At 34.7% G+C, this 25,421-nt stretch overlaps 8 protein-coding genes across 8 annotated transcripts; 7 read left to right on the top strand and 1 right to left on the bottom strand.

The window, feature by feature from the left end:
- Positions 1–186: 186 nt before the first annotated feature.
- CLUP02_01880 (uncharacterized protein) lies at positions 187–1,533 on the top strand (the record flags this gene model as incomplete). Its single annotated transcript, XM_049280916.1, has 2 exons — positions 187–506; positions 567–1,533. The coding sequence occupies 2 exons, from the start codon at positions 187–189 to the stop codon at positions 1,531–1,533; spliced, it is 1,287 nt and encodes a 428-aa protein (XP_049136873.1).
- A 100-nt stretch (positions 1,534–1,633) lies between these two features.
- Positions 1,634–1,831, top strand: CLUP02_01879 (uncharacterized protein; the record flags this gene model as incomplete). Its single annotated transcript, XM_049280915.1, has 1 exon — positions 1,634–1,831. One exon carries the CDS (start codon positions 1,634–1,636, stop codon positions 1,829–1,831), a length of 198 nt encoding a protein of 65 aa, XP_049136872.1.
- A 2,454-nt stretch (positions 1,832–4,285) lies between these two features.
- On the top strand, positions 4,286–4,760 carry CLUP02_01878 (uncharacterized protein; the record flags this gene model as incomplete). The annotated part of the gene is made up of 3 exons (XM_049280914.1): positions 4,286–4,314; positions 4,378–4,434; positions 4,532–4,760. The coding sequence occupies 3 exons, from the start codon at positions 4,286–4,288 to the stop codon at positions 4,758–4,760; spliced, it is 315 nt and encodes a 104-aa protein (XP_049136871.1).
- A 3,737-nt stretch (positions 4,761–8,497) lies between these two features.
- CLUP02_01877 (uncharacterized protein) lies at positions 8,498–8,716 on the top strand (the record flags this gene model as incomplete). Its single annotated transcript, XM_049280913.1, has 1 exon — positions 8,498–8,716. A coding segment is annotated over one exon (219 nt), but the record flags the coding sequence as incomplete, so codon positions are not given.
- Positions 8,717–13,272: 4,556 nt separating this feature from the next.
- On the top strand, positions 13,273–13,526 carry CLUP02_01876 (uncharacterized protein; the record flags this gene model as incomplete). The annotated part of the gene is made up of 2 exons (XM_049280912.1): positions 13,273–13,332; positions 13,395–13,526. Coding segments are annotated over 2 exons (192 nt in total), but the record flags the coding sequence as incomplete, so codon positions are not given.
- Positions 13,527–13,841: 315 nt separating this feature from the next.
- CLUP02_01875 (uncharacterized protein) lies at positions 13,842–14,066 on the top strand (the record flags this gene model as incomplete). Its single annotated transcript, XM_049280911.1, has 2 exons — positions 13,842–13,921; positions 13,970–14,066. Coding segments are annotated over 2 exons (177 nt in total), but the record flags the coding sequence as incomplete, so codon positions are not given.
- A 177-nt stretch (positions 14,067–14,243) lies between these two features.
- CLUP02_01874 (uncharacterized protein) lies at positions 14,244–14,369 on the top strand (the record flags this gene model as incomplete). The annotated part of the gene is made up of 1 exon (XM_049280910.1): positions 14,244–14,369. A coding segment is annotated over one exon (126 nt), but the record flags the coding sequence as incomplete, so codon positions are not given.
- A 4,058-nt stretch (positions 14,370–18,427) lies between these two features.
- On the bottom strand, positions 18,428–18,607 carry CLUP02_01873 (uncharacterized protein; the record flags this gene model as incomplete). Its single annotated transcript, XM_049280909.1, has 1 exon — positions 18,428–18,607. A coding segment is annotated over one exon (180 nt), but the record flags the coding sequence as incomplete, so codon positions are not given.
- Between the last annotated feature and the right edge of the window lie 6,814 nt (positions 18,608–25,421).

The raw sequence follows: 25,421 nt of genomic DNA, 5'->3' as shown, positions 1-25,421 counted from the left end.
CTTATATGTCTCACTTGAACACCGGGAACTTGCCTCGATGAGCCTCACTACCCATCATCATATTTCTTGTCTGTCAGTGTATATTGACCAGCTGCTCTGCGCCGACGTCCAGGCACCCCTATCCTTTGTATCAGTCTTACCAAGAGTAACTGCAGGCAGTTCATTCTCGAGATATAATAGCCTCTCATGCACGTTCGATCTTTACTGGCGTTATGCGCTGGGTATTCGAGTGTCTATGTGGACGCGGCGCCGTCTAGTCCTGGCTCCGACTTGCTCTCAGTCGTGAGCCCGCGTGCAAACTGCGTGCCTAGCCAACTCTCGAGCGATACATGGAAGAAGGAGGGCGTAGACAACTTCCTCGCCAACGCCGCGAAACATTATACGAAGTACTCTTCCGACAATGTGCAAGCTCTAGGAGCATACTTAGGTGCCCCCAACTTCTTTTGCGGGGTCAACCTGTGGTGCAATGCCGGTCAACCGTGTACACCGGTCACTTTACCTGGGTGGTAAGCCATGTGTTCTGCTTCTATCCCATCACTCTTCTCTGTACTAACGAGTCACGCAAGGTACGCCTTGATGGGTATCCAAGGCTGGAACAACTACGTCAACAACCTCAACCTCGCCGTAACCTACGCCGCCACCATCCTAAGCCTGAAGCTCTCAAAGGTAGTCGACGACCTATGGCCGGCAAAGAAGGACAACGTAACTCCCATGAAGCGGTTCCTGGCATGGGTCAACGGAATCCTAAACGCCTTTCCAACCACAGCAGCACTCGGCGCCACCGCGGGCAGCATCGCTAGCACAGTCCAGGGAGGCAACATCATTGCGGGCGGCATGATGCTCGCGCCCAGCGCAGGCGGCCAGTTTCTGCGATGGAGCGACCTGTCTAGCCAGATGGGCGGCAAAGTCGACGAGTACAAGCAGGCGATCGGAACGTACGCGAAAAAGGTCATTGACGCGCCCATTGATGATCCGACGTGGGGTATCAACAAGGTCTTGAGCGGTGGCGGCTTCCTCTCCCGCCAGACGAACATCACGCAGGATGATTTCGACACGTGGATGTACAAGACTGTCAGCGTCAATGCCATGGCGCTGCTGATGCAGGCGCAGAATGTCTACATCATTCGCACTTTCAATAAGACGGCTTGCGATGCCTCGTCTGCCGCTATCCTGTGTAGGCAGGAGGCGAATAGCAAGTGGACTGAGTGGCGATTCCAGAGGCGCGATAGCGATGATGATGTGCCAGAACACCGGCTTGCCGAGAAGCTCATCCAGACGTATGGGCTTACCAAGGAGGAGATCTTGAAGGGGCCTGGGGACTGCTTTGATAAGCATGATTATGAGCAGCTTACGAACCCTTGGGAGACCGTGTCGGAGAAGGGTGTTGGCTTGGAGCCGGTGCAGTTGTGCAACTTTAATGTCAATGTTTGCAACATGGATGCGGCGGAGGGGGGTGAATATGGGCCTACTGATGTGTATGAGCCTGGACATTCGGATTGGATGTGTGAGCTGCAAGGCATCACTTGGACTTAGAATGGGATGTATCACGGGTCTCAAGATCGTCTTGAGTGAAGGTGGCATGAGGCACTAAATCAAATGTTTCTGATGACCTTTGACTCCATGATGATATTCGATGAAGGGATCACCCTCCTCTCTTTCAAGGACGTTTATTTCCCAATCTCGTCGAATCCTGTGGCACCGGCAGCAACACTGCCTTCGTTCGGAAGTCGCTGAGTCTGCCCAGCTGCTGACTGGCTTGGTCCTTCATGTCATCGACATGCGACTTAGGGTGCTGACGTTAGTGCGTTCGCGTATCATGAGGCCTGGATAATCTCCCAGTCGAGGTGACCTGTGAACTTAGAAACCAATTCAGTTGCCTCGCCTGCCTGTTGTATCCCCAGGTGAGGGAGCAGGAGCACGCGCGAATAGCAAAATAAGTACATCGTGGATTGTGTCATAGCTGTGATGGTTCCGTTTTGAGATGTACATACATATTTAGATCCTTAGACGGGAAAAAGATGGATTCAACTGCGCGACTAATCCGACGCCTTGCATGCAACTCTTTTCGACCAAAAGGCCACGCTGCATCAACATGTCTACGTGTGAGTCCATGGCGCTTCCGATATATGTCGTATCTTGGATTTCATTGGACGAGGATAGTCCTTCTGTCTCGGCAGGAGAATCATGTCGAAGGATGGATTGGGAAAGAAACAGTGCACAAACTGTGTTATCTTCTGCGTTGCCAGTCTGATCGATACCGAGATCGTGGCTGGACCCAATTAGACATAGCATTCGGGGCTTCCTACTGTGCCTCGAATCGTACGGATACTGTCACTGAAACTTACCAAAGTCAGGAAATTACATCCAAGTTACTCCGTACACAGAAAGGCACAACATACCCCACATCCGACGATGGCTTCTTCGCATACTTAATGGGAGCAAGATCCCTTGGTGTAAAAAGGCGCAATGCCCAGTTCAAAGCCACCGTCGAACGGATATTTATCAAGAGAATCCCCAGCTTCTTGTAGTCCCTCATTTCACAGTTGCTTTTACACTAAACCATACTTGGTCCAATCCTCCATCCGCAGCATCCTTCCTTCGTCGATTCGTTGAACGAACTGCCATCTAAGAACGAGGCACAATCACCAGGCCTCCGAGCATGTGTTCGGAGAAGACAAAGTCAGAACCCCTTGAAAGCAGGTCACACAAGCGAGCTTAGTCAATCGGCTGAGTAAGGTCGACCACAAACGAACGAGGACAACACTTCCGAGGACGACACAAACCCAGACGAAGGTCGGTTGAATTCACCCGACCGTAGCTGATATTTTGCTGCCCTGAGCAAACCATCAAGGCAACCGGAACACTCTGTCAGGCTCTGTCGGATCACTGGTGCCTAAGCGAACAACATCACAAGGCATCACGATACGGGCCCTGAATCGGAGAGCGAAGCAAGAAAGTGAGGGGATTTTTATGCAACGGGCAGCACTCTGCATCGAGCCGAAGCATCTATCATCTCCACTGGCGTTGGAGCAAGGCATAATTGGGCCACGTAGGCCATCGGATGCGTCTGGTTGCGGGCGCTATCCGGGATGCCAACGGCATGAAGCAACTCGCAGATATGACAACACAAGACCTCACTGCCAAGGGCCACAGTCGAGGGGCTTGAGACCACATCCTACCCACCCTTTCATTGCAGTCTCTTCTTCTGTTTCTTCTTGCTGCCCGATCAAAGTTGATCGGAGGCCGCGGAACTTATCGTTCATAGCCGGCTGCGCTGCCGCAACAATATGCTGCCCCAGCCTGCCGCATCACTGAGGCCAGTTCTCTTCCAGTCCGCTAGAAGGAAATTGACTGAACGGGAAGGAGGTTTCTCGCTTTCCTTCTGGATGGTGGGGGCGTGGTTGAAGTCAACCCTCCATGTTGTCTCGGCTCCGGGCTGTATGACCACTCCTCCACGCGCAGTCAAGATATGCTATGTCTGTGTCAAAACGATGTCCACTGACCGGGACATAGCTTGAACTGTGACCTTCTCTTTTTGTACGAATGCCTGCCCAGGATATCCATCTTCAAGAACTGGAACACTGGCAGGCAGGCCATCCTTCAGCGCTGCCCTTTGGTGCTCCCAGGTGGCTGCCGGCTACCTTACATACCAATCAGCTTCCAACATCAAAGAATGACCCCGGTGGCAACTCATGGTGCAGACTAACCTCAACTGAATCATCTTCGATTCTGCAGATATTCCCGCGCTCAAGGCTGGATGTTTTTACTATGGGCTAATAGTTGATATCACAGCACCGAGCAGGCTACGCTCTTAAGCTAGCCCTAGGCTTCATCAGGTCGATTATATTTTGAGCTCTCACTTTACACACCACGCTAGTGACCATCATTACCATGCACGCATGCATGGTGTTCCCCGGACGGGGCGTGGAGCTGGGACGCGTTCATCATCCACCGTTGCGAAACGACTCCGGCTCATGATTAGACACAACCACTCGACTAGTCCCCTTAGGCGGCCGAACCCCGCTACGCCCGAGTTCGAAGGCATCTGCCCCGCAAATGTAGTCTGGAACGCATGAGGGATTGCACCTTTTTGAGGGGTTGTCGATTCATCTGGCTTTCGTCTGGAGCCCGCGCAGCATTTGGTCGTCTTAACGAGACGGGAATCGGGATGTGACCAGGACCACTGCGTTTCCTGACCGATAGTTTCCCATTCGTCGTTGTTCGGAGATTCAAATTAGTATTTAATGAGGGAAACTTTTGGTGGCCAAAGAAAGCTCTTCTTGCAATGTTTGCGAAGCAAGGACTAGGCTCTCGGTGTTCAGCGACTCAGTCAGCTTCTAGCAGACATAATTTACCAATATTGCAACTGCCATAAAGCGAGTATCAGCTTGCGATCAAGATGGATCCGAACGCCGGGAAATCAGCCTGCCACAGGTAAAGCTGTCAATTCTCATGCTTGTCGTGTTTCAAGCTTTTTGCACCGCTTGTGATATCTAAACATAGGTACGTTTTACTGATCGGCTCACTGCAGCGGTTCCGAGCGCAAATCGGCACACACGCATTCAACAGCAGCGTCGCAGAGAAGCCTCCCTAGCCAACAGCTGAATGCGTATCAGAATCAGACGCCTTCTGAAGATAGCAATATCTATCGCGTCGCATACCAGAACACCGATATGAGCGCCAGCGCCGCGCAACATAGGGGCAGGATTGCTGTGGATTTGGCCAAGTTTGCTGGTCGATTTGAAGGCAGCTCTTCCTAACAGACGCTGTGGATTCATTGTTTCCAGAGACGGGACGAAAAGCTCGCGATACTGGTATCCTGAGGTCGGCTACCGGTATTTATATAGGGAATAATTGCAGTACATAGCATCTGTCGGATTAGAAGTCTAATTCGACCGCGGCATACAGCCGACTGCGCAGGGGCCAATTAGGGGCCCTATTTATAATTATCGTAGCTAGCCTAACCTACGGTTAGAACCTCCTTTTTACACCTACGTAAATATTTATATAGTTTAATTAATCTCTTCGTTAACTACGGTTCGAACTAACTACTTTATAATAGGAATACTAACACTAATTAGTAATTAAATTCTATTATTATAAATTAGTAAGGTATTTTATTACGCAAAAGAGACGACTTCTTAATACTATACGGGATAAGAAATTTATACTAATTAACCTTATAGAAGTAGATAAAAAAAGAGGTAATTCTTAAATACCGCACGGAATTAAATAATCGTAGCCCTTTATTACCTATAAGAAGTCGACGTTTATTACGTTAAACTACGTTAATTAATAAAACCGCTTAAGTAACTAGCTTTTTACCGTCGCCCCGAGCAGCTTTTTTACTAAACGACTTTTTTATAGCCGGCCCGTAATTAAAAATTAACTAGTTAAATTAATAAAAGTATAATATAAAAGAGTACCGCGCGATTAAAAAAGGGGATTTCTAAACGTAAATATTCTTACTTAGTAATAAAGGTAACTTTATAAAAGTTATTAAATTAAAAAATTTATAGTATATAGAAAAGTCTATTATTACGAAGATCTTATGGGTATAACCTTAAGCCTACGATTTAGATAATTTCCTTATAGCTCCCTTAACTACCCCCCGGGTATTACTTAAGAATATAATATAAGGGATAGTTTAACGAGAGAGAAGGGGATTTAAAAGTCCTAATAATATCGAGCTAAGAGTATTATAGAGCTCGGAGATTAACTTAAAAAAAAAGCGGCTACCCTAAAGTAGTCTTACGACCTCTCGTTAGAGTTACTATTAGCTTAAAAAAAGGCTAAAAAGACGAGGATTTAAGGTAAAAAGAAAAGAATCCTCTAGAGGGCCGCTAAAGGGCTTTTTTATAATACTAGCTCCCGGCGCGAGATTACTAATTTTAAAAAATTAACTAAAGAAGCTATTTAAAAATCATAGAGAGTACGAGGCTTAAGAGGCTAGAAATATATAAAATAACAAAAATCGGTAACTAATAAAGATCCCGAGACTAATTACTATATCTTCCTATAATAATATAAACGTCTACCGCTATTATTATAAAAAAGAACTACTAAAACCTACTTTTTATACTAAATAAAAAGGAGGATTATAATAAGTATAATAGCTAGCAATTTAGAAAGGTAGTAATAATTGCTAGAAATAATAAAAACGAGAGTAATAGTAAGATAGTAAGAAGAAGCGAGAATCTCCTAGACCTTAATAAATTCGTTAAGTAGTAAAAGCACGGATTTATTATAACTAGCGCTTAGATTAAACATATCCCCATTAAAATTAAATATACTAATAATTACTAATACGAGCATAAGCTAGAGCACGACCCTTAGTAAGTTAGGGTAAAGAAAAAGAGGATAAAACCCGATCCTAAATAAAATCCTAATCCCTTATAAGTAAGTAAATATTAACCCGGACTATTAGGGGACGTAAATATATAAAATCGCAAATTAGCTTAATAGCGAGCAAATTAACGTAGTATTAATCTATTTAACTAAGGTTTATAAAAAAAAGGGGCTATAGGGGTAACCCCTATTCTATAAAATCGTAAATAACCTTAGCTACTAGCTAAACGAATAGTTCGCGAGCGCAAGCTTAAGAATTATAAAAGTAATTAATAAATTCCTCTACGGGCGAGGGGTATTACTAGTATAATTATAATCGCGAGAGCTATACGAAATACTAATAGCAATAATTATAAAAAAGGAATTCGTACTATAGAACTAGGCATAGGTCGATAGAGTATATAATCGCTTTAACGAATTTAAAAAAAGGGTAAACGACCTAAATTTCCTCCTTATAATTACTAATAAAAATCTATTATTATAAAAGGATATACCGGGGTAAAATATAGTACTAAAAGTACGATAATTAATAATTCTACCTATTTCGATTTATAACTCGTTACCGCTATTAATACGAAATTCGGCGCCGATTAGCTAATAAAAAAAGAAATAAACGACCCAAAGTCACTAATAATACGTAGCGACGCAAGGATCGTATATAAATACTAAAAATCTAGTAGCGAATACAAAGTAATTTATAGACCTTAAAAAGATCTTCCTAAAAAAGAAATTATATTTTAGGGGGAAGTATAAGGTCTTATAAAAAACCCTAATAATATTTTATAATTATTACGAAAAAGTCGGAATTAGGGAATACTAGTACTATTTGGTAATTAATATCGTACTCGTAGGTAAAGCCTCTAATTACTATTACGAAGCGGTACGTAATTTTAATTAAAACGACTTTCTTAGTATAATTAATATAATCCGAAGCTGCTTCGAGACTTATAATAAGAACCTAGAGCTCCTATTTAAGCTACGAGCGATTTCTTTTATATTTATAGCTAGGATAATAAAGGGTAAATCGCGAGTAGAGATCCTTAAAGAGCTTATTAATCGAATCGATAAGCTAGTAAAAACCTAGCTAAATAAGGGGATAAATAAGCGGAAAGTTAGATATTTTTATACTATAATCTAGCGTATACTAGAGATAAAAATCACCCTATACTAAGTACTCAAAGACTACGAAACGCTCTACTCGAAGCTAAGATCTAGCTTTAATATTAAGGTAAGAATACCGTGCTAAACCTATCTCTAGGTATACGACGGCCCTTATTAATAACATTAGGTCGATCGAACGTATAATAAGAAAAGAAAAGAAGCTAAATATAATAATCGCTAATAAGGAGGCCTAAATTCGTTAAATAGGTAGAGATTTAACTTATAGGTAGGGTAATAAAAAAAGTAATACTATATTTATAAAAAGGATAAATATTAATTAAGTAACTACTCCGAGGAAGAGCGTATTAAATCGTACGAATAGTATAAAAAGTCGAGGGTAATAGATAGTAAAACCAGCCCTCGTTAGTTTAACTAATTCCTTATTATATATAAAGGTAGATCTAGGGGTATAGAACCTAGCGACGGTAGCTAAAGTAGTAGCCTAAAGTATATACTCCCTATAAAAAATTCGGAAAATAAAGAAGATCTTACCCCCTATACTAATGAATTAGATTATAACGAAATCGACGATATTAACTACTCTTTTTTTACCTTATTAGCCTCCGGAGGATATACGAGGCTAAACGAATAGAGGGTAGTAAAAGCTCTTAATAAGTAAGCTTTTATTTATAGATAGTAAGGGAAGGTCCCTTAGATAACGGATATAGAGGTAGTTAAAAGGGCGAATTTAATAGGGCCGAAGCCTATTCTCTTAATAATTAAAGAGAAAACGCTCTCTTTATTAATATTTAAAAAAAAGGAATATAGTACTAACTATATTTAGGGGTAGCTAGAGGGGTCCTTTTTATATTACTTAGATCCCTCGAATACTAAGCTTATATAAGTATTTTACGTAAGCGAAAAGTACGGCCTAAACGATTTTTATAAGATTATCCTAAATACTAGGGCATTATAATAATTAACTAGAAGAAAAAGGTAATTCTAAGCGCTATAAAGAATTACGCTAGTAATACTTAATATATTAACGGCGGGTATTACGAGGATTAGTTTCGGCCTAGGTAAGGAAATCGTCGCCCTAGGTATAGTAGAAGTAGAGACGTACTTCGGAACGATAACTTTCTATATTTTACCTGTTAATACCCCATTTCTCCTATATTTAAAAAATATAAATCAACTAGGTATTATATTTAATAATACGAGGAATAGAATCTCTAGCGGTAAGTACTTCGAGATAGTTAAACGATAATAGGGGCATGCGTTTATAAAGCTTATTAATAATATAAAGTCGATTAATTACTTAATAAAAAGTGAGCTTAGAAAACTATATTAGAAATTCGGGTACTCGTTGGTTACGAGGCTATATAACCTCCTAAAGTAATTAGGTAATAATAATATCGAAATAGGGGCGCTAGAGTAGTTAACGAAAGTATATTACTAATACTAAATAAATATACAGAGCCCACGCAAATTCAAGTTTAAATTGCGTAATAAGCTTAAGTTTAACTAAGAAATCGTCGTTAATATCTTCTACTTAAATAGTTAGCTAGTACTATATATAATCGACGTAGCTATATCCTTCTAAGTAGGGCAATTCCTCCGGGATCTATAAGTAAAGATAATATAAGCAGCCCTACGAAAAAGCTAAATTAATATATACTAGGGACCGCTAGATAGTATTAGAACCGACGCTAATACTAGCTTTAAGTTAGTAAAATTTAAGGATAATACGACGGCCTACGGTATATAGCTAAAAGTCGTACCTATTAAAGCGCACTATAGTATTAAAAAAATAGAGAGGGTATACTAGTAGTTAAAAAGGGCGTTTAGAATTATTAAAAAAGAAAATCCAGATTCTACTAATAACAAATGCTTCTAAATAGCACTCAAATGCTATAATAATACTATAGGGCCTAACGGACTTATACTAACGCTATTAATATTTAGAGCATATTTAAAAACGACCTTAGCCTCGCTACCGTCGCTAGGCATAAGCTAACGAGCCCGAGTAATTAAAAAAGTAATATAGGCACTGCGCGAGGTAAATATAAAAAAGTAAGTTAATAAGGTAATTACTACGCACAATAGGCCCGATATAGAGGATAATTTAAATATATTACTAAATTTAAATATACGAGTATAGTATAAAATTACCTAATAATAAGCTAGGCTATATAAGTTAATTTCCGTTAACGAGCGCTCTTATATAGTCACAAGAGATCGTAACTAACTACTCGAAGTATTAATTACGGTAGTTAAACCGTATTATATAGATCCTAACGAAGTAATTTCTAACTCATAAAAAGAAAAAGAGCTAGGGGAAACTATATAACCCGCAGTAAAGGCATAAGAAATCATCCTTAACAAAATCGTCGTAATAGTACTAATAAACGACGAGGAAAAGGAAATTACTAAAAGGGCACTAATACTACTAGCGAGACGTTACAAAAGACTATAATAGTAAGCCCTAACGCGGCAATTTATTACTAGCGACGAAGTAATTAATACCTTTTATATAATAAAAGAGAAAGCCGATTTCGAGCTAGTAATTAAACTACGTAAAGAAGGCGTAATTATAACTACTAAAAAACCGTATAAGGGATTAGATCTTAACGAAATAGATACTCTTCGTAATCGAGGGGTCTATCGATTTATCCTATATAACCCCGAAAAATATATAAACCTCCGTATATTTAAATTACGAATAGTTCGTAAGATTAAAAAGAAAGGAATACCCTAGCTATACGAGAAGTCTAAATACGTAATTTAGGGGTACGGCGACGTTAAAAAGGCGACGCTACTTATATAATCGCTTACTATATAGCGCTATAGCTAATAATTAATAATAATATTAATAGCATCGCTATAGAAGAAGGGATACGAGATTTAGAGCCGTAATATTACCTAGGCCTATACCTAATCGGCCACAGGGCTCATAAGGAAAATCCTGGCCTATTTACTAAAGGAAATAGCTAGTAAGTACCTAGAAGGCACGATTATTAAAGTGCTTAAGCCACTATATAGGCTCGCAGAATCGGGCACCTATTAGTAGGCTACCTACTACGATTTTTATGTTAATTAATTATTAATAATTACTTTTACGTACGACCCGTGCCTACTAGTTGCGGAGTATAAAAGCGACTAATTTAGGATCGTCAGAATATAGACTAACGATATATTAGGCCTATTTAATATTAACTTTATAAAAAAGGAGGATAAGGAGCTTTAAAAAGCGGGCTTCGTAGCGAAGCTAAAAGAGGTCTTTATAATAAATATCCCCCTAGTATTTAATAGCGGGATTTTTATAATTAAAAGGGAAACTATCGTTTTTTAATAAAAGGGGTAGGGCGAGAAAATTAATTTTATTAATCCGAACGTAACTAATATTAAAAAGCGGTATAAAGCTAAGCTCGCGCGAGGGGTATATATTATAAGTATTTATTAACCCGAAGTCACTTTTAACTATACTAGAGTAGCGTAGGCTATAAATCTAATTAAACGAGATATTAAAGTACTTAATAAGCGGCTTAAGTAATAATAAACGAATCTTAATTAAAGTCTCGTCTACTACCCGATCGATCTTACGATTAGTAAGCTCTACGTCTTTATTAATAGGTTATTTACGAATAATAATAACCTTATTTTATAATTAGGGTATATTATTATCCTAGCTAACGAGAGTATAAGCGAGAGCGAATTTATTATATATAGTAATATAATCTACTACTCGTTAACTAAAAATAAGCGGGTAATAGGAAGTATATTAGCGTCGGAGGTATATAATATAATTAACGGCGTTAACCTCTCCTACGCGATTTTAATAATACTAAAGAAGATTATTAATCGAATTAGCTTTCTACTTATTTTAATAGTTATTTATACTAATTCCTATTTACTATACGAATACCTTATTAAATTAGGAACGATAAAGGAAAAGAGGCTTATAATTAATATTATAGCCCTTAGGTAATCGTATAAAAAGCGCGAGATACTTAAGATCCGTTAGATTAATAATAAAAATAACCTCGCAAACGCTTTTATAAAAGTAGTACTAAATAAGGGATTAGAGCAATTTATAAATAATAAAAAAGTTACTATACGAATAGAGGGATAGGTTATATAAAAAGAGTAAAAAAAAGGGGGGAAAAAAGACGACTTAGTAAACGGGCCTAAGGTCGAATTATATTTCTAACTATAGCGGTTAAATTGATAAAAAAAAGAGAAAGTTAGTATTAGATTAGAAATTTAATTCGACCGCGGCATATAGCTAATTATATAGGGGCTAATTAGGGGCCCTATTTACGATTATTATAGCTAGCCTAACTTATAGTTAGAACCTCCTTTTTATACCTACGCAGATATTTATATAGTTTAATTAATCTCTTCGTTAACTACGGTTCGAACTAACTACCCTGTAATAGGGATACTAATAGTATTATTAGTCTAGATATAAAGGAGATCGAAGGTTTAGCGTCGCGTCGCATTCCGATTAGTCGTATATTGGGGCATATGCTATTACGTAATAGGGATAGTAATCGCACCTCACGAAGTGCCCGTTACGTACTAAATTACGTATCTATCTTAGATATTATATATATAGACCTTTTACTTTTATTTATTTCTACTTTAATAATTAAGCTACTTTTATTATACTCTATATATTTATTACTACGTATTATAACTCGTAATAATTATAAGCTTAGCTCTTAATTAAGACCCTATATTATAATAACGTACTTATTAATACGATTCTTACGATTTTTTTAAAATAATTAACTTACTTATACTTACTTTAGCCTAAGCTAAATTAATTAACTATAATAGTTAGATTAAATAGTTTAATATACTTTGTGCTATAAATAAAGGCGTTAAGGTTTAGAAATACGTTAACCTAAATACTCTAAATTTTAATATATTCTTTAACCCTTTTATAGTACTTATTTTACTTACTAAATAGAGAAAGCGCTATTATTGCCGCCGGATTTAGTAGAAAGTGCCGCTGTTTTACGCAGCCTTAGTAGTACGAGGTATCTATCAGAGCTAGTTAGTAGCGAGGTATTAAGTACTTTAGGGCAGGGACCTGCGAAATCCTGCTCCCTTGCCGAGGCGGTGCGCATAGCTAATTCTAATATAGTCTACGTGCCTAGATCCCCTACCTTATTTAAAATTATCCATACTTTTTATAAAAGCTATTTATTTATTACCTCTAGCCTAGTAGACTATTCTAGCTTTCCTAGTTAACTTACTAATATAATACGCAATTACCTTAAATAGTAGCAATACTTTATTCCCTTACTACTACTTAAAAATAATAAATTACTATACGACCTATTTAGTAGCTTTCTGGAAACGATTAGTCGCTCGATTATTAACCTAATATAATACCGTAATAGGTAATTACTATAATAAATTAGAATGTCGCGTTCCTAAAGTACCTTACCGACCGCGAGAATAAAAATAGAGATACTAAACGGCCGGAACCTTTATTAACTAAGTAATATACTTCTCTTCGTAATAAGCTTAAGGATATTAACTTTGTCTAACTAAAGCTATCGTAAGAGACTAAAATTAATATTATAAAGATCTTAAAAAAGTAGAAGCGGTACGTCGTTTAGCGGGTATTAGTTTTTAATAACTAAAGTTACTAAGACTAGGTATTATGCTAATTAAAAACTTAGTAAGTAAAGAGAGGCCCTTAATAGCCTTACTTAAGAGATAATAATAAGTTTTTTTTTATACATTAGCGAGCAGTTAAACCTTTGCTCTTCGGGGTCCTCGAGAGTATATATTTATTAATTCTAATAGATATATACTACTACTACTAGCTATTATATAAACCGTAACGATATAAAAAAAGTATATAAAGTATATAGTAGCTGCGCCTAGCCTATTTACTCTAATACCTACCCTAACTACGTTTACTCTAGTTTTATAACTACGTTATTATCCCCTATTTTAATTTAAGAGTACTAAATATAAATAAAAAGCTAGTCCTTAGTATAAAAGACCTCCGAGCTATTTTAACTTTTAATATTACTTATGATATAAGTATCTTTTAGCTCGAACGGTAGCGCATCTAACTAGCCGGATATTATTAAATTCTATACTATATAAGAGCACGGCCTAGCGAGCTCGTTTAAAATAAAAGAAAAAAACCCTAAGATAAGTCCGTAAATAAACTCTTTAAAACCTAAGGCCTCGAATTAATAAACGCTAAGTATTATAATAACCTAAAGAGTATCGAGGGTAATAACGAAGTAGGAGCTAAGGATAAGGGCTCGCTACTACTTAACGGGCTTTTACTCTAAGAGACTATTAATTACGGTTACCTAAAGGCTTTATACTACGAAGATATCTTATTTATAATCGTTTAGTACTTTATAATAAATATACCTATATTAGTAATAGTAATTAAGTTCGTTTATTATAAAAGAGTAGATAATAAACTAAAGCCGTATATTAATAACTTATTATACGCATACCGAGGGCTAATAAGCTATAGGACTATTTTTTATTTTACTCCGGCTAAGAAGCTTATCTTCTATATAGTTAGTACTATTATTACTCTAGCTCTTTATAACTATGCCTTCGACGCCTAGCGCTTATACCCATATAAACAAATCAAATATAAACCTCATATTTAATTATTTAGCTAATTTCTCGCGCTATATTTAATTATTTAACTTATTTAATAAATATTTAATTAATTTACTAGAATTTTCTATAGCCCGTTTAGAGATATAAATAGTATAGTGGATTTTGCGCCGGAGCCGCCGAAATTTTTCAGCGGGCCCACTTTAATACCGGAGGTCCGGTGTTCGAATCCGGGTCCGGGCGGCCCCTTTTTTACCGTATTTTCTCAGTATATTATTAGTATATTCGGGCCCACCCTTAGATTCTAGATTTGATCAAATATACTAAATATATAGGCTAGAATATTTGATTATTTAACTTACTGAAATTCTTATATTTAACTATTTGTTTGACTTATTTATTTAATTGATTTAAATAGGTATAAGCGCTATCGACGCCGCGAGTTTAACGTCCGCATCCCGGATACTACGAGCCTAAATACGAGGTCCTACTTAGTATACCCCGCTACGTTAGAAGGTATTTATACTTAAGACTCCCGTCTTTTAACGCATTTATAATATATAGCTAGCGGTAAATAAGGCTATATTATACTCTAAGTTATGGGATAATATAGGCTAGTAAAGTCTTAACGCTAGCTTTAAAAAGCGTTAGACTCCGTACTTTATATAAAGAGGAGTAGCGAATATAGCGAACGGTTAGTTAAGCTATAATCTATTTATTATAACTAAATTAACGGGTAATCCTAGGAAATACTCCCGACGCCGTACGTAATTAAATAATACGCTATAATCCTAAATTTATAACCTTCTATAATACTTATATAAATTAGAATATTAACTTCGACTTATAAAATATATTTTTGAAAGAGGATACTAAAAACTAAATATATAAACTATTTACACATATTAGCCTAATACGTAACCCTCGTGCTATAAATAATATAGTTCTTATAAAACTTTAAAACGACTTAGAACCCGATCGCGCTATTATTAAAATATAGTAACGCTAGGTAGAACTTAAAAATAGCTAATATTATATAAAAAGTAAGGATAAAGAGGCTAAGATCCGCATACTTACTAACTAAATCTATTTAATAAAAGCTCGATGCGATTTATATATTATTAAGGAATATTACGATTACTATTTCTATAACCGTCCTATATAGGATATCGAGGTATAAGCCCGTAGCGAAGAGTAAGAAAAGTATATAGAGCCGGAAATTGACCTACGGATTCTTAAGTATAAGCGTCTCGCCGAGATTTTATATTATTAATCCGATAATTAAACGTAGGACGATGTATTATAATAAAGGATCGAGGCTATAAACTTAATAATAGTCTTATATAATAAGAGAGAATTAGCTAAACGGGATCACTTTTAACTATAGGCTCGCGCAGAACTACTTATTATAAAAAATATTTACTTATTAATAATAGTTCCCCTTATTTTAAATACGAAATAATATCCTATTTGCGTTAATAATGAGCGGCTTTTTCTAAAAGAGCGGACTTTTAAATACTACCGGATAATAATTAAGAATAATTATTTTAATAACTAGCACCTTGAGGAACGAGAGCGCACTATAATAAACGGCGGGGTTATTTAATATAACTATCCTTAGTATTAGGATGAGCTACGTTTTTAAAAAATAGAATTGCTAGATACTTTCTGGAATTATATATAGGTTAAGTATAGGGTTTTACTTAGGATTATAGTCTAGGTTACGTAAAAACGCGAGAATAAAGCACGCTATAAATAAATAAAATAAGGGTTTATTTAAGAATTAGTTTAATAATAAATATATACTAGAGTAATTAGATAGTACTAAAACGTATTATTTAATTAGAAGCTTAACCGCGCTATTTATAAAAACTAAACCTTAGTAATACTATAGTACTCTTATAGTAAATAGAATCTATAGCTATAAACTATTTATTATAAATCGACCCCTAGGATATAAAAGAGAGTACTATAGTAAGTTACTAAGTTAGCGATTATTATCTTATCGTAGTAATAAGAAGTACGTTATTAGCACAAGATTAGTTCTACTACCTCCACTAGTAATCCTTACTTATAATTTATAACCCTATAGATTTAATAACTCTACTATTTCTATATTACTAGTAGGCTTTTTTATTTTTCTACTATTAGCCCTTTTCCCTCTTTTAGCGATTTTACTAGCTCTAGTTTAATTCTACTAGCTCTAGGGGATTCTATTAGTTATTATGGAGTTTTAAATAAGTTCTACTACCTTAGCTACCTTAGCTTCTTTCTTTTATCTAATTTAGGAATTTTATTAAAGTTTTCTACCGCCCCTTAATTTCACCTAATAAAGTTCTACTACCTAAAGCCCATTTAGGTTTTTGCTATGTTTTTACTATCCTACTATCTATTTACTTATAATATTTATTATTTGTTATTAGGCTACGATATAAGGCCTATAATGTTAGTATAATATAGTACTATCCCCCTAAGGTATATTTATTAAATGAAAACCATTAGGTCTTATTTATTAAGGAAGGGTGAGAGGGTTTTCGCCTAGCTAAGTTTAAGCTGGGTTTTATTTCGTATCTACCTATTGTTATTAGTTCTTATATATTGTATAATGTAATTTATTATAGCATCCCTTTAACGCGATTATTAATCCGGTATTATGGTCTGTCGCCGGCTAGACGGAAGTTCTGTCCCTTATTATTAGGGTTGGAAATTAGTCTAGTCTAGTCTAGTATGGCCTGGACTAATACTAGGCTAGTCTAGTACGACCTGGACTAATACTAGTCTAGTCTAGTATGGCCTGGACTAATACTATACTAGACTAGTATTAGTATACTAATTAGTACATATTAAAAAAAATTATTTATAATTAATAATTAATTATAAATATTAATATATATTAAAATAAAACTATTAAAAACCTTTTTTATATAGCTTTAAAAGCATAAATACTTTTATTCAAATAGAATATTCTTAAAATATTAGTTTTTTAAGGATGTTTTTAAGAATTTAAAAATTGAATTATATATAAATTTTAATTAAATAGTTTTACTTATATCTACTATGGAAATATTTTTTATTATATTTTTTAGATTTCTTTTAGAGTAAATCTAAGCTAATTTTTAAATTTCTAAAAATAGTAATTAAATTACTATAAATAGTATATTTTATACTAATTATTATACTATTAGTATACTAATACTAGTCTAGTCTAGTACTAGCTATACTAATACTAGTCTAGTATTCTAAAAGGTGGACTAATACTAGACTTACTAGTACTAGACTAGACTAATACTAAATACTAGTAGTATTTTTTTTAACCCTGCTTATTATATTAACCTTAAAGGGGTCCCTATAATAGACGCGGTCGACTCAAGGATAGTGTTTAAATGCTAAATAGTATAAGAAGGAAAGTAGATTAGCTAATAGGATGGGCCTAGCTACGTTACTAAGCGACTAACCTATTTAGTAAAAAGCGTCTAAGGAAAAGAAGCGATATTTATATAAGCTACGTGCGCCTTATAATAAGGCCGTATAGAGGTTTATTAATATACGAGCTATATATCTCGCCGATCTTATATAATAATAATACTACCGTTTCGCTTATATATATCCATTAGCGCTTTTCTTATATTAAGTAAATAGAGAGATTACTTCGTGACTTTATAATATTAAAAAACTATAAGATTAGAAATTTAATAACTTTAAATAAAGCTATTAAAGCTAATTAAGTATTAATACGTTACGGCTAATTATTAATTAAGAGAAGGGGGCTACTTTATTATAAGTAGTACGATATAGTAAGAGTTCTTTATAAGTGGATTTTACTTATAGTTAGGCCCAGTACTAAGTCTATATATATTAAGGTCTTGTACTTTACTATTTAGCTAAGGAAGACGATTAGTAATTTAGTTAGTAAGGACGAGATTAAGGGGAGGTCGATATATAATATATAGCGAGATAATAAATAGGTTGCGAGAGGGGAGGCGGCACTATTAACTCTAAGGATTATAATAATATAATAATAAGTATATAAGTAGAGTAGTTATTTTAAAATATAATAAGTAATTCTAGCCACCGGTCTTTTAAAGAGAAGAACTAAAAGACGCGAAAATAGTAATAAACTAGAAATTAGTTTATTATAACGATAGGTCTAGAAATAAGATAGTATTATTATAATTATATTCCTCTACCAAATAGTTGTATTATAATACTTAATAGCTGCGCACTTTATTTTTATTTTAAACTTCGCTACGAGATTCTTTTTTTATATAGTTTAGTAGCGACCTCTTTATTAGAACTAGGTAGACTTCTTTTTTCTAAATATTAGCCTAGGGGATAGCCTCGGAGGACCGCAGTCTAATTAAATATACTAACTCGGCTTTAGATTTAGGAAAATAATACTTAGAGGAAGACGTATATTTATAGTACTTACTTTTAAAGCGGACTTAAACGTATACGTCGGCTTTATATTATTATTATATTTACTTATAACGCTATATAATGTTTTTAACCGCTTTATTATAGTTCTCGTTAGTTCTATCCCTTTTTTTTAATAGCTACTAACGAGAAGCTATAATAGTTTATTAGATAATACGGATTATAATAGGTACTAGCTAAGTTCTAAATACGTAAGTAAAGTAATAACTCTATCGTATTACGGTAATAAGATTAAGGTTTTTAGTATAGTTTATATAATATAGTACCGTACTATACTATATAATAATAAGTAAGTTATCGTTTTGCTCTTCTTAATATATCCTTTTTTAAATAAATATATTATACGAATATACGAGGTATATATAATAATAGAGTTACTTTTAAGCCTATTCTATAGTTATTAGTATCCTAGGCTTTTATTATAGCTATTTTATAAAAGTAGCTAGATTAATCTTTATTCTATCTACTTATAGGAAATTTAGATATAAGTAAGCCTAACTTCTAAGTTCCGATAGCTATTTAAGAGGTTAACTTTAAAGCTAGAACTGTTAGCTTAAGACGGGAGGTATATATTAGATAGGGATCGGCGCTTCGCTATTAAATAGGTAGGTATATAACTTTTAGTTTTAAAAATATTAAGCGTATATATAAAAGAGCGTATATATAGAAGAGCGTATATATAAAAGAGCGTGTATATAGAGGAGGAGTAATATATACTTATAACTATATGCGGCTACTAATATTACTAACTAGATTTATATCTAACTACTTATACTTTTTACCCCGGTCGTTTTAAAAAAACGATCTTACTTAAGGGCTATATATACTATAAAGTAAAGTGTAAAAATATAATTCGATAATATAGTGCGTAAAAATAGCTATAAATTAGTATAAATAAGCGGAAAGTATATAGGATAGTATATAATCTAGTATTAATACCTAGATATAAATTAAATAATTAGAAAATTATATCTTATCAATAAATCCGCTATAAATTATAAATAGAAATTCTTATCCGGTAAGCATATATTATATTAAATATATAAGATACCTTTATATATATATTTTATAATAATATCCGGTATTATATATATAACGGCTATAATACCCTTATATAATAAGCGAGTCTAGTTTAGGAATTCCGTATTTAAAAAACGTTACGCTAGGACTATTTAAATACTATTTAAAAGAATTAATAATAATTGCGCTATCGTAGCTAGCTATCCTAAAATAAAACGACCGTTCCCTAAAAGCTTTTTTATAAACGTATACTATTTTATATAAAAACGTTACCTCGTTCTTTTTACTTAGTTAATACCGAGCCGCTATAGAGTAAGCGGTTTTAATTTTAACTATAATATCTAAGGATATTATTCTAAGCGTAGAGCTTATTTCCTAACGTAGATCGTTTTATAAAAAGCCCTTTTCTTATTTAGTATTATTACTCTCCTTATTAAAGTCGTAGCTTAGAAAGGTAGATATATAAATTTATAAAGGTACCCTTTTAAAGGCGCTTTGCTTAACGAGGTATTTCTTAAAAGTAAGAATACTAAATATAGCTCTAGACGTATAATAGTTATAAATAATTCCGTTATATTAAATATTTACTACGGGATATTTAACCTACGTATTACGAGTATACTAAGTAAATAAATCTGTTATAACGTAATACTTTATTACTTAAAAGGATGTTTTTTAAGCGTATTTATCTTTTGGGCGCGGAGGGTCTTGAGTTAGTAAGTAAACTAAATTAGGAAAAAATATTATTATTATATAGTTAGAAACTAATTCGGCCGCACTCTAAAATTAATACCCCGGTTATTAAAGGGCTAAAATTAGATATAGACGTTGTTTAAGTAGCGGTTTATAAAGGTTAGCTTTAGTTTAGTCTATAAAAAGAGCGTCTAAGTAAGTAGATAGCGCGTAGCTAGAAATTCTAATTAGAATTAGCGCTCTATAATAACTAAAACGGATATTAAAGAGGGTCCCTAGCTTATAAATAATATCCTTATTATAATAGGGGGTTCTTATCCTAATTACTAAAAACGACCTACTATAATAAAATAGTAATAACTTTTTAACTAAATAAAAAATAGACTTTATAAAGAAAACACGTTCCTATATACATAAGAAGGCCTCTAATTACGTTATTAAGAATATCTACCTCCGGTTCCCGGGCATTAACGCCGGCTATTTAGAAAAGCCTAGCGTAGAGTTCGCTAATAAGTAATATAATAGTATACGTAAGTATATTTCTATAGTAATAGATTCTTATTTTTAAAAAGTTAGTTACGTCTCTTAGATACTAAAAATACTCGAGGTTACGGGCAATACTTATAGCTTTTATCGACCTTAGAGCTAATAACTACTACTAATAAACTAAGATAGGTTTAGTATCTAAAGTAAATATAGAAACTACCTAAACGTCCGATTTCTAAGCTAACCCTTACCGTAGCTATAAGAGCTCTTTTAAATAGCTTAATATTTTAGTTTTATAAAGTTATTTTTAACTTGCGCCTAGATAAGCCAAAAGTAAAAAGTATTATAGTGCCTAAGTAGTAAAAGTTAAGAACGTACTTAAATTAGAGTATTAATTAGGGGCCTATAGTATATAAATAGGATAGTTCTAGCGCAAAGAGCTATCCCTTAGAATAGGATATCAATTTTTATATTAAATATAAAGCTAATAAGTTTAATTAGGTAATTACTTTATAGTTTTATAATGCCGCGCTATTTATTATAAACTATGTCGTTTTACTTAAAACTACTAATATTACTTAGTTATAAAACCTATTTTTATAAAGCCGATCTCTTTAGACGTAGCGTAATATATTTTTAATTATAGCGAACCCTATATTTAGTTTAAGTTTACGTAATGCTCGCGTACTTAGTATTCGTTTTTTAATCCTAAGCCTTATAAAAACGATATTAAATTAGGGCAAAACTTTACTATTTTTATTATTATTATTAATTATATAAATACGCAAATAGGCCTCGCTACGCTCTAATATACTTACTAAGCTAGCGCTAATTATAATAAACCGGCTATTATATATATAACCGAGACGTATTAATATAGCCCTTTTTTTATTATAGCCCTCTATCTCGCCGCTTTAAAAAGTTATCCTAATATTATCTCGTTTCTTTTTAACTACGGTACTAATATTAACGGGGCCCCGGACTATAGGCTACGTACTCCCGTCTTTTTATTTTTATTAAGTAGAGACGTTAGGATGTTTATAGTTCTCTTTTAGCGCGGCGCACGGCTTAAGTTTTTTAAGTTTAGTATTAATACTCTTTATTAAGCCGCTACCGCTAGGCTTACTAAAGTAATTACGTACTTTATTAATAAGAAAGGGATAGAAGTAAACGAGACTAATAATAATAAGGATACGCTACTAATTTACTCCTTATTATTACTATTACTAAATATAATTATAAGTTACTTAGTACGGTTTAGTATAAATATAAACTAACTTATAACGATCGATATATAGTATATAATAGCCCTTAGTATAGTATACGGAGATAGTATATTTACCGCCGCCTTAGTATTCTTAAAGGCTAGAGCGGACGCTATAAATAAGCTAAATACTTTAATCGAGGGGGCCGACCTAGCGCTCTATATCTTTAAATAGGACCTACTCGAGCTAGCCCTCTTAGCCGGGGTTAAAAAGACGGCTAATAAGACGGCTGTAATAAAAGAATACCTTATTAATCTCCTTATTAAGTCGGGTACTAACCTAAACGTAACAGTATATATATTAGCCTATAATAACTAAACGGGGCCTCTCTTACTAAAACTTATATAAACGTAATATTACTAAGAAGCTAAGATATTACTCTCTTTAGAACTCTTAGAAATTAATAAGTATAACTCGTATAGCACAACGAGTCTTAATTAAACGCTTTTTATATATTATAATAACCCTATAATAATATTAGTCTTATTATAATATAGCGCTAAGATAGACAATATAATATTACGTAATATTATTAATAAGCTAGCGCGGCTTACGGATATATAAAACTACCGGAATATAATCGGCTTATTAACGCGAGAACCGAAGTTATTAAGGATATTCTACGTACTATATTCACACTATTTCTAAGTAGCGTCCCGGAGTAGTAACGCTACTATATTATAGTTTTTATAAGAGTTACTAAGGGTAATTATATAACTCGTTATAGAAATACTAAAAGATAGTATTAGTTTAACGAAGACGGGCGTCTTATATATATTACGGAATACGAAAGAGAGCCGGCCCGGGCCGGTAATTATAAGAGTTTTCTAGTTAAAAAAAAAGAGCACCCCGCGGAAATAATATTAATATAATAGGCCGAGATAATTAGGGGAGGAATATAGAGCTATTAGTAAAATAAATATAATATTAAGAATAAAAGGTATAGAATTATAATAATAATTTTTAATAAACTAGTCCTTCGTAATATATTATTAGTAAGGCCTAGTTAGCGATACTAGTATTTAAGTAAATAGCTATATTTAATAAACGTAAAATAACTCCTTAATAAAGGGACACGGCGCATAGCTTAGGAGGGAGTTTATTACTTCGGATAGTATTTATCTTAATTAAATATTAAGTATTCTATAGCTATTACGAAAGGGAACTCGAGGTAGGTCGGAACGCTGCTATATTAACCTAATTAACTAAAGACTTAACGTAAAGAGGGAAAAAATAGAACAGTGGGCAGAAGCTAGTAGGCTAGCCCTTTGGACCTAGCGGTCTAGCTCGTTACGTAACTACTAGGAGCTTAGCCTCGTAGCTTAAGGCTAAGCTATAGGGCTTATAGGGCCCTAGTGCCTACTACCGTAATATTACCCCCCTTTTTATACTAGAGGGCGCTATCCGTAGTACTAAAAAAATAAACCTCTAAATTACCTCTTATTCTAGCGAATCTATAGCCGTAATTACTATTATTATATTATCGTCCTCCCTTAGTAATAGTAAATCGCTAGCTACGGCGGCTTCTATTTATATATCTAGGTTCTATAGCGGGCCCTTAGTAGTTAGGTATTAGTAATAGAACGCCTAGAGCGCCGCCGGCGTATATTTAAAGCTCTTTACGTCGTACTAAGTTAGATCCGTATCGTACCCCTTTTAGTCTACTTAATACTATAGTTTTTCTTTATATAAGCGTAATTTAATAACTTTTAAGACCTCGTACTCCGGTTTGCCGTCGTTATTAGTAATTAGTAGTAGCGGGTCTTAGTTCTGCTTAGGTAGTAAGTTGTCGGCGGCCTTTTTTAGCTTACTTAGGTAGAAGACTGGGTATACCTAGCTACCCGCTAATAGTTCTATAATCTATATACCCCCCTATCCGGTATTAATAATAGGCTATAGCCTAGCCTATGGCTATTATAGTTTATTTATATTAGCGGACTTTTAGTACGAGGTATTAATAAAGACCCGGTTTCTTAGCTTTAGGTCGTCCGGGTGCTAGTAGCGGTTAATATACTTTTTATATTGTGCCTAAGCGACCTTTATATTATTCTTAGCGGTCTCCTAGGCCTCGTATATCCCCTAGGCTATATACTATGCGTCGGTACGGTTTAGCTTTTTTTTTATAGAGCTAAATTAGTAAGTTCGTTTAGACTAGTTAAAAGAGAGCCGTAGCTAACGACCGAATTCTACTTTGTATAGTAATAGCCCTATAGTTTCGCTAGGCTAGGTAGTATAAGTAAAGTCGATTGTAGGTAGTATATCGCTCTAGTTATCTTAGTATTAGTTAATTAGTAGTCTTAATTACTATAGGATATACTAGTTTAGTACCTCTATTTAGCTATCTATCTAGGGGTAGTCGGCCGTTAATAGTTATAGCTTAACCCCGCAAATTTTATAAAGTTCCCCTTAGAAGTTAGAGATAAATTAGGGGCCTCGGTCTAATATAATAGTCTTTAGTAGGCCGAAGATAGGTAGTACCCGTTCGTAGAACATTTAGCTTATATTTTTTGCTATAGTAGTTTTGTAATAAGGAATAAATATTGCCCTCTTACCTAGGCAGTTTACTACTACCTAAATATTATCGAATCCTTTTTAATTAGTAGGGATAGTTATGAAGTTAATAAAAATGTGCTACTACGGGTAGTTAGGTACTAGAAGTGGCCTTAGCTCTCTTAGGGGCTTATTGCGCGGCTTTTATAATTAGTAGTAAGTATAGTAGTTCTATACGTATTAATAAGTATCCGCTATTAGGCCCGGCTAGTAGTATTACTATTTAATTATTTTTATAACCTTATTATGCCCTAGGTAGGCGAGGAGCTTTTGCTCGTAGACCTCGTAAATAATTATAATACGAAGGTTCTCTTCTTCGGGTATTACGAGCTTCTTATTTATTATTAGTAATCCGTCGTCCTAGATAAATTAGCGCTCGCGCCCTTTGGCTACTAGCGCTTATATTAGCGCGAGGGACGCTATAATAAGGTCTCTATTAAGCTTTAGAATTTTCTTTATTAGTAAATACCCCTAGAGCTCGTCTTTTAGTAAGAGCGAGCTAATTATAAGCTATAGTTAACTAACTGCGGTACTTAATAACGCCCGTAGCTCTGCCGCGATATTAGGGGATAGTAGTCCTAGCGGTAAGAGGACTTAGGTCTTATTAGCCTTTTTTAGTACTTACTAAGTACGGATATCCTCTATTTTCCGTAATAGGGCGTTAGTTAGTACGTTTTCCTTTCCCGGGCGGTAATAGATCTAAAAGTTAAAGTTCGCTAGCGTGCTAGCCTAGCGGGCTTGTTATAAGTTAAGTAGGCGCTTAGTTATAAAGAATAGTAGTAGCTAATAGTCTATAATAATATCGAACTTATGCTCGTAGCTTATAAGCTCTGCGCGCTATTCCTTTAGGCATAGTACTATTATTAGTATTTTTTTATTATAAATAGCGTAGTTAAGCTCTGCGCTGCTTAT

Source organism: Colletotrichum lupini, chromosome 1, assembly GCF_023278565.1.
Source record: "Colletotrichum lupini chromosome 1, complete sequence".
NCBI classification, from domain to species: domain Eukaryota; kingdom Fungi; phylum Ascomycota; class Sordariomycetes; order Glomerellales; family Glomerellaceae; genus Colletotrichum; species Colletotrichum lupini.
The sequence above is the reverse complement of the archived record's forward strand: the minus strand, read 5'-3'. Positions and strand labels throughout refer to the sequence as shown.